A 9,292-nucleotide genomic window follows, 5' to 3' on the forward strand; every position below is an offset into this window, starting at 1 on the left:
AAAACCATATTTTAATATAAAGTTAATTCTTAAATCACAATCATTTGTTGGTACAGATATGTTTTATTATTCCACTTACTTCTTACCTCAATATCTTCTTTCCTGGGTGGCTTTCCTCTTTTCCTACTCCCTCTTGGATTCGCCTCTGAGTTCTTAGGCTGCTCTTTCTTTCTTTTCCGATTTAAGTTAGATTCTTGAGGCCAGCTCTTCTTCAGAATCTGAATACATTTGTCAAACATCACTTGGTGGAACACCTGATTTGCTACACTGCCTATTTATAAAGAATAAGTGGGTTAGATTAAAATGCCTTAAAATAAGTCGATAACAACAGATGAAAAATTAATAAGTAAAAATGAGCTTATCATGAACTCTAAACAATGACCCTTTAGCAAATAAGTACCATTCAACTTCAGCCTCAGGAGATGAGAAATAGTGATCAGAAGAAATAAATAAGATAAACGTATCTGACCAGGGAGTAACTGGCTTTATGTTTTTCATGCCACCATAAACTATAAAACTGGACAAAAATGTATAAAATAATCCTCTTAAGACACGGAGCAAGGGATGCCTGGACAGCTCATTGGTTGAGTGTCTGTCTTCTGCTCAGGGCATGATCCTGGAGTCCCAGGATCGAGTCCTGCATTGTGTTCCCCGCAGGTAGCCTGCTTCTCCCTCTGCCTGTGTCTCTGCCTCTCTCTGTGTCTCTCATGAATAAATAAAATCTTAAAAAAAAAGAAAAAAAAAAAAAAAAACAGTGCAATAGGCAGCATAGAAAAACAATCTCTGAAGAACAAAAATAAATGAGGTAAACACTAAAATTGTCCCAGTTTCATGTTTTGAGGCAATTTCTGGACAACAGCAGAAAATGGTGGCCCTAAGTACATTATGACAGTCTAAGCTGAGAACACAGAAATCAGAGTCAAAAAGGCAAGGGCTAGAAAAGAGGAAGCTACACAGAAAAAAAGCTTCAGAGATCTCCATAGGGCAGAAGATAAGCACGAAGAGGTAAAACTCCATGAGGGTAGGCAAAAAACAACCTCCAAGGAGCTAGAAGATGAATAATTTTCATAACCCACACAGGGTTGAGAAATATTTAAGTTCTGGACAGCCGATGCTGAAACCTTAAACACCTGAGCTAAACTAGCTCCAGAGTAAAGGCTATTTCATATCTGCTCCAAGAAAGCTTTAAAACAAGCCTCAAAAGGAAAAAGTTAATCTAACAGTTAACTGCCTATCAAAACATAATTAAAACACTATTTGAAGGGAAACAATCACGTAACAATGTTTCCAATACTGCACTATGAATGTGACTGTTAATACTGTATGCCATAAAAACTCCATAAAGATTCATTTATTAGTGTATAGGCTAGGCTATCATGAAGTCATCTCTTTTTAAAGGATTTTATTTATGAAAGAGAACAAGCAAGCGAGCAAGTGCTCAAACACAAGTGGAGGGCTAAGCTCAGAGCCTGATGTGGGACTCAATCCCATGACCCTGAGATCATGGCCTGAGCTGAAACCAAGAGTGGGATGCTTAACCGACTGAGCCACCCAGGTGCCACAAGAACACAGTATAATCAGTAACATCACAAGCGGGTTCTTTGAAATGGTCAATACAATTTAATGGAACTTTTTCTAGATGATGAAAACAACAACAAAAGATACAAATTACCAATCAGACATGAAAGGGGACATATCACTATAGATTATACAAACAAAACTTTCAAAGAAAACCTGCAGATCCAGATGGCTTTTGTTATTTAAATCTACAAAAATTTAAGGCAGAAAAACGACCCCTTCTTCACCAACTTCTAAGATACAAAAAAGGCAAGAAAACTACTCAACTCATTCTACATGAGACTGGTATTATCCTGAAACTCAAATCAGACAAAAGCTTATCAAAAAAGATATCCCTTGTAAATACAGATGCAAAAATCTTCAATAAAATATTAGCTAACAGAATCTGGCAACACACAGTCCTTTCATAATAAAATACTCAACAAATTAGAAATAACAGTATCATAAAGGTGAACCTCAAAACACCCACGGCATATAACATACTTAAGGGCAAAAGACTGAAAGTTTTCCTCCTGAGGTCAGGAGTAAGACAAGATGCCCACCTCCTGACTTCTGCTCAGCACTATACTGGAGGTCCTCATCAGGGCAATTAGTCAAGAAAAAGAAATAAAAGGCACCTAAACTGGAAAGGACGAAATAAAATTATGTTTACTCACAGATGATATAACCTTATACATAGAAAATCCTACCAGTAACAATAGATGAGTTCAGCAAAGTTTCAGGGTATAAGATCAGTAATAAAAAAATCAATTGTACTTCTCTAATTAAAGTAAGGGGAGAGGATCTGAATAGAACAGTTTTCAAAAAAAGACAAATGGTCAACAAGCCCTTGAAAAGATGCTCAAATTACTAGTCATCAGGGAAATATAAATCAAAACCACAATGAGCTATTACCTCATACCTGTCACAATGGCTAAAATCAAAAAGACAATGACAAATGTTGGCAAAGATGTGGGAAAAGAGGAACTTTCATGCGCTATTGGTGGGAATATTGGTACAGCCACTGTGGAAAGAAAATAGCATGGAAGTTCCTCAAAAAAATTAAAAACAAATACCATAAGATCCAGTAATTCCACTACTGGGTATCTTACCGAAGAAGAACACTACTAGTTCAAAAATATATATGTACTCCTATGTTTACTGCAGCATTATTTACAACAGTCAAGATATGGAAGCAGCCCAACCCAACTGTCCATTGACAGATGAATGGATAAAGATAGGGGATATACATAAAATAGAGTGTTACTCAGCTGCAAAGGAATGAAATCCTGACATTTGCAACAACATAGATGGACCTAGAGGATAGTGTGCTAAGTGAAATCAGAGAAAGACAAATACCATATGATTTCACATATATGTGAAAATTATAAAACAAAACAAAGCTGAAACAAACCAATAAATACAGAGAACAAACTGGTAGTTGCTTGAGGGGTTGAAGATGGGCAAAATGGATGCAGGGAAGTGGAAGGCCTCCAGTTACAGACTAAGTCATGGGGATCCAAGGCATAGCACGGGGAATATACTCGATGGTACTGTAACAACACTGTATGGTGACAGATGATAACCTCACTTGTACTGAGCACAGCATAAGGTACAGACTTGTCCATAAACTTCTCCCACCACTATACTGTACGCCCGAAATTAATGTGACATTGTACATCAACTACACTTAATAATGAATTGTACTTCTAGACATTACAGGTAAGCAATCTGAAAATGAAATTGAGAAAGCAATTTCATCTACAATAGCATGGAAAAAATAAAATACTTCTGAATAAATCTAACCAAATAAGCACAAGAATTATACATTTAAAACCGAAATAAATGGAAAGGCACGTTGTGCTCATGGATTGGAAGACCTAATGTTGTTTAGACAGCAACACTCCCCAAATTGATCTACAGATTCAGTGCACTGTCAAAATCCCAGAAGCCTTTTTTGGGGTAGACACTGATATGCAACTTCTACAATTTACATGGAAATACAAGGGACTAGAATAACCAAACAATCTTGAAAAAGAGCACAGTGTGATTAAAAATTAAGTATCAACAGTATCCCAAACATAATCCAGATACATTTAAAAACAGAAGGTAATTGGCAGGAACACGTCTTGCTGGAAAGCTGCAAGTGGCCTACAATGAGCAACACTCTTCACTCTTGGCTTTGGCATACATCTCAACCTTAATCAGAAGGAACTGCATCGAGCAAGGGAGGAGAAAAATAAAACTTTTGAGTTCCTAAAACCATCATTTTTCTGTGAGACAGCTTGGTTAGACCTGAGACTCTGCTTAGCAAGACCAAAGTCTTTAAGAACTTATTTCAACAGTCATTATTGGTAACTTTAACGATAATACAAAATAGGGCAGCCCCAATAGCCCAGTGGTTTGGCGCCGCCTTCAGCCTGGGGTGTGATCCTGGGGACCCAGGATGGAGTCCCGCGTCTCCCTCTGCCTATGTCTCTGCCTCTCTCTGTGTCTCTCATGAATAAATGATTAAAATCTTAAAAAAAAAAAAAAAAAACAATAATACAAAATAATGTTCAAGGCTTTAATATGTCTTTTTAGCAATTTCCAAATCATATGGGATAAATCCTTGAAATTTCTTAGAAATGAATTTATGTAAACAATGACAAACAGTAACTATGTTCTCCACTGCATCCCCCTCCATGTTCCATCCTCTCTTGCCTTGGGTTTGGGTGGGTAGAAGGGACTCCTTTATTGCTCACAGGAGGAACAGCCACCTGAGTGCTCTGACAGTAAAAGAAGTAGAACAGTGCTCATCAACAGACTACCTTCCTACGCTTTCCTTCATCAAGCATTACTAGTGATTCTCACGCTTTCTTTCTTAGTACGGTAAACTGTTTCTCCATATCTGCATAGGAGAGAGATATGTAACACAGGGACTGCCCAGCAGTCTTTCTCAGCCTGGACGGGGAGTCAGGAGACGAGTGGGCAGTATCAGATTTTTATACTAGGTGGGGGTAGGCAGGAATGGAGCTTCTGTAGCTTGAAAACAATCTCCCTCGAGCCTTACCTCTCTCAGATTAACTGCATTAGGTTACAGACACACCACGTTAGAAAACAAACGCATTTAAAGAAACAAGGGAAAGATATTTCTCGAACACCTGTAACGTGCCATGTATTTTACAGACTTACTCTCATTTAATACTCAGAAAAATTCCGCGAGATGGGTTACCACTGCTCCATTTTAGAAGTGAGAAAACAAAATATAAGGGTTCAAAACAATGTAAAAATTTAAAACAAAAATATATTTTATCCTACCGTATCGAATACACATACCTGGTACTTCCAGCAACAGAAAATAAAGCCCAGCAGCATGAAGGCCATACTGTCGACACTGCACACTGACGCTTCTCGTATGAACGGCTTGAACAAAGTGATAGAACAATGCCACCAGTGCCCTGTGAGAAACACGGTTCTCAATGAAGAAGGACCAAATGCTCTGGGTGGAGGAAGAAACATAAAAGCCAAGAATTAGAGAATGGGAAAATCTCTTGATTTTTCCAAGTATTTAGTACCTTAAAAAAAAAAAAAAAAAAAATATATATATATATATATATATATATACACACAACAGACCAACTTGATTCCCAACTATAAATCTTCAAAGGGATCGAAACGAAAAATCAAAATGCAGTATTCAAAATTACAAAGATAAATAAGTATGTAATAAATTTAAATAATTAAATTTTCAAAAATAATTTGTGGATAAGTTTGAAGCATATGTATTTCTGAAATTATCATAGCTAAAAACTATACTAAGACCTTTGGGACACCCTATATTAGTGTTTACTCAGACAAGTTACTCCTCTATCTGTTAAATGTACACAAAACCATTTATCACTAGTTACTAACTAAAGAAATCAGAGCCATTTACTTAAATTTAAATGCTTTATGGGCAATGAGAGCAGGAAAGGAAATACCTGAAAGTTTAGCCCTCAGATTTCAGGAGAGGCCTAAGTGAGAAAGGAAATACACCCTAAACTATAAACCACAATTTTAATAATTATATCATCGTTCCATGTTTTGCCAATTAAACACATGAAGAGGAAATGGGTTATTTCTACAAACCAAACACAGCAGCAACTACATATGGTTTATCCTGGAGTATCTTTAAAAAACATAGGCCCATGAAAGTTCAAGAAATCAGATCTTGTACTTCCTGCTTCCCTGAAGACGGGGAAAGTAGCAGGTAATGCCTTGGCTTGGCCACTCTGCTTAGCATGTGCCACTTTACAGAAGTGCATTCTTCCCCGGTGCACTCTTCCACGGTGAAACTTCTAGAAGACCCCCTCCTACCTTTATAGCAGTTATCTCCTCACTCTTTTTCTTTTTTCTGGCTGATGGGCCTGGAGGCTATTATTGATCAACTGGTCCACAGGGTGGGGGCGGGTCCACTACAGGACTATCCCGGGGGCCACCTCCCCAGCTCCCTGGCCTCTGGCCACATCTGTCGCCTCCCTCTGCTCTGCCGCTTCTTCCACCGGAGCAGTTGCCGTTCCACTCAAACTCCTTCACGTGCATCATGCAGTCAAGGTGCTCGCGGCAGTCCCAGTGGCGCTGCTCAGGCTTGCAGGCCGTGGAGTTGGGGAGGCTGTCCCGCTTGCACTTGAGCAGCCGGATGAGGTGGTGGGCACAGAGTGTCGCTGCTGGGAGTACCAGCTGCATGGCGTTCATCTGCTGCCGCGGGGCCACCATCTCGTGCTCCCAGTGCCCCGGAAACCTTAGTCTGGCGGGAAGGTGGGCATCTGCTTGCGGTCAGGCTTCCCTGAGGGATGGCTCACACAGCACCGGCCCAGACGCGCCCCGTGGCTGCAGCACTGCAGACTGCCCACCTCCTCGCTCCTAGTGCTACCTCAGCTCTACCCACCTCATGAGGAACTGTGACCTCGTAGGTCACCAGGGACGATCCAACGACCTGTGGCCCAAGCGCCCGTGTCAGGACTCCGCCTGCCCATGACCTCCCAGCACTGGTGCCTGGCTCCTCCCTGTCTTCGGATCAGCGCTCCTCACTCTGGTGCTTGCCTGCAGGCCACCGGCAGTCCTGTCTCTACCCGACCCGGCCCGTCCTGGTCTCTTCCTCACCCCCCACTTCCGCGTCGCTGCACCCGGGATCAGAGGGCTCGCCCAGCCAGGCTGCTGAACTTGCACTTCCCTCCGGGTCTTCCAATGCACACTGCCAGGGACTTCTCCGCGACGATGCCCTAACAGGAGCTCACGTGCAAAAGCCTAAAACTGAACCTGTAATTCCCCACTTAACCAGCAGCCGCCAGGGTTTGATAGCACACGGGCCACATGCTATGCTCTTCCTGCCCCGCTCGTCAGGAACTGTGCGCACAGGTGGCTGCGCTCAGGCCAGCGCTGCCTCCCGGCCCCCGCTGACACCTGTGGATGGCCACCTTCCCGGCCGGGGCTCACCTCTGCAGGGCCGTGCTCTTCCGTAGCGAAGGGCACAATGCCCTCATGTAGTTTAGTGAACGCGCTCAACCCAGTCTCTAAGATCTCTGCTTCCACGCGAGGATCCAAGGGCTCGGCCTCCGTGAAGTCCGCTTCCCACACTGCGTCCACCCATCCTGGGGGAAAGGGCGGTCAAGGCGAGGCTCTCCCAGAGCAGGTAGAGCATCCACGACCTCTGGGCTCGGGGTTGGCTCAGAGAGAGAAGCCCCGGGCCCACCCCACCCAGACCATGTGACACAGGATTTCAGGCCGCAGCAAAGGGCAAAATCCTTCCCTTAAATTGTAACCGACGCTGCGGGGCCGCCTGACCGTCCTAAACATCCGGGGGCGAGCCTCTTCCTATGCACCCTACTCTCCTGAAGAGTTTGGTCACGTACTCCTGAAAATACAGAGAGCAGCGGCCGCACCACAGGCAGAGAGGCAGGCTCCCGGTTGCTTGCGAGCCAAGCCAAGCCGCCCCCCCCCCAAAACCCTTTCTAGACCCAGCTGTTCTGGGGAGCGGCGCTTCCGAGGCTGAAGCATACGGCCTTCCCACAAGCTCAATCTGAAGAAAAGAGGTCAATAAGGCTGCCTCGATGTCCCTTTGCGAAAATCTCATGAGGAGGCTAATAGAACCGAACACAGTGATGTGTGGGGGAGGACCTGAGGGGAGGGGGGGAGGACCACAGGAGAGGAGAGCGGGGAGGACCTGAGGGGAGCGGAGCCAGGAGGGCCTGAGGGAGGACCTGCAGGGAGCGGAGTGAGGAAGGCCAGAGGGGAGGACCTGAGGGGAGCGAGGAGGACCTGAGAGGAGGACCTGAGGGGAGGAGCGGAGAAGAGCTGACAAGAGGATCTGAGGGAAGCACCTGAGGGGAGGGCCCCGGGGCGGGACCGCGGCCGTCGTGCGCACGAGCGTCAGAGGCGCGCCCCGGCACCACCGGCACCGCCGCCGCCCCGGCCGCGACACGTCCGCCCGCAACAGCGGCCGCGAGCGCCGCAGTCAGTGCTCCGCGAAGCCACAGAGCGGGCGCCGCTGTCGGAGAGCCCCCGGGGAACGGCAGGGGGAGAGCCGCGGCAGCCCGGGAAGGAAGCCAACGCCCGGCCGCCCCCCCCCGCGTGCCCCTCCCCACACGGGGCCCCTGCGTCCCGAGGGCGCGGACGCCGAGCCCCCCGCCCCGCCCCCGCCCAGGCCGGGAGGCGCCGCAGCCGCAGGGCGCCGCAGCCCGGCCTCCCCGACTCTCACAGCCGCGTCTCCTCACCGGGGCTGAGACCCAGCGGGCACCAGGGCTGCAGGCCGCTGCCCAGGGCCAGCAGCGCCACCATGATCCCTCCGCAGCCGGCGAGCGTCCGCGCTGCTCAACTTTCAAAGCTCGCTCCCGCGCGCGCTCCGAGACGCTGCTGCGGACCAATCAGGGCGGGCGGAGCGTCCCGCCGACGAATCATCGCGCAGCCGTGTGCCGCCCGCCCGCCAATCGGCGGGGCCCTGTGCCGCCGGCGCAGAGAACGGGGCGGGCCGACGGCCGGGGGCAGCGCCGCTTCCCAGGCTGACGTCTGAGGTTAGCGCGGCGCGCGGGGGTCGCGATTAAGTCAGAACTTCGCGTTTTTCTCCTCTTATTTCTTTAGCTGGGAGGACGCCGTAAGGAGGAGGAGACGGGTCCTCCCCGTATTAGATGTCAGCTTTGCCCGAGGCCGACGTTCCCCGTGCGTGTCAGCTGGCGCTCGAACGTTCTGACGTTTCCCGAGGAGCCAAAGCAGTGAGGGAAACCAAACAGGAGCGCCCGGGAAGGGTATCCGCAGATATTTAATTTTACGACACATCTGGCCCGCAGTTCTGCAAAAAGGCCGTGACTGCCATGCCAACTAAGGGAACCACCGGCCCCTCGGTCTACCAGCGCACATGCGCAGTGAGCACCCGTCCTGGGTCGTCGCTGCCTACCAGGGCGCGTGCGCAGTGAGCACAGCTCCCGGGCCGTCGCTGTCTGCCAGAGCGCGTGCTCAGTGAGCACGCTCCAGGGTCATCGCTGTGTACCAGGGCGCGTGCGCAGTGAGCACAGCTCCCGGGTCATCGCTCTCCCAGCGCACATGCGCAGTGAGCACAGCTCCCGGATCGTCGCTGTGTACCAGGGCGCGTGCGCAGTGAGCACAGCTCCCGGGGCGGGGCTGCGAAGGCTGCAGCGGCAGGGCGAGCGCATGCGCGCGGCGTCCCGGGCGCTCCCGGCTGGAGGCTGCGCCGCCCGCCCGCCCCCCCCCCCCCCCCGCC

General features: G+C 48.0%; 1 protein-coding gene across 2 annotated transcripts in view; it reads right to left on the reverse strand.

Annotated features, from left to right (window-relative positions):
- NCAPD3 (non-SMC condensin II complex subunit D3) overlaps nucleotides 1-8,448 on the reverse strand; it is a 60,019-nt gene extending 51,571 nt beyond the window's left edge. For both annotated transcript variants that reach the window (XM_077894230.1, XM_077894231.1), the window contains exons 1-4: nucleotides 8,292-8,448; nucleotides 7,015-7,169; nucleotides 4,876-5,038; nucleotides 87-271 (exon numbers count right to left, since the gene is read on the reverse strand). In XM_077894230.1, the coding sequence (XP_077750356.1) occupies nucleotides 87-271; nucleotides 4,876-5,038; nucleotides 7,015-7,169; nucleotides 8,292-8,355 (567 nt within the window). In that variant the 5' untranslated portion in view covers nucleotides 8,356-8,448. The remainder of the gene's footprint in view (nucleotides 1-86; nucleotides 272-4,875; nucleotides 5,039-7,014; nucleotides 7,170-8,291) is intronic.
- Nucleotides 8,449-9,292: the final 844 nt, after the last annotated feature.

The sequence above is a fragment of the Canis aureus genome, chromosome 3 (assembly GCF_053574225.1).
Source record: "Canis aureus isolate CA01 chromosome 3, VMU_Caureus_v.1.0, whole genome shotgun sequence".
Taxonomy (NCBI): domain Eukaryota; kingdom Metazoa; phylum Chordata; class Mammalia; order Carnivora; family Canidae; genus Canis; species Canis aureus.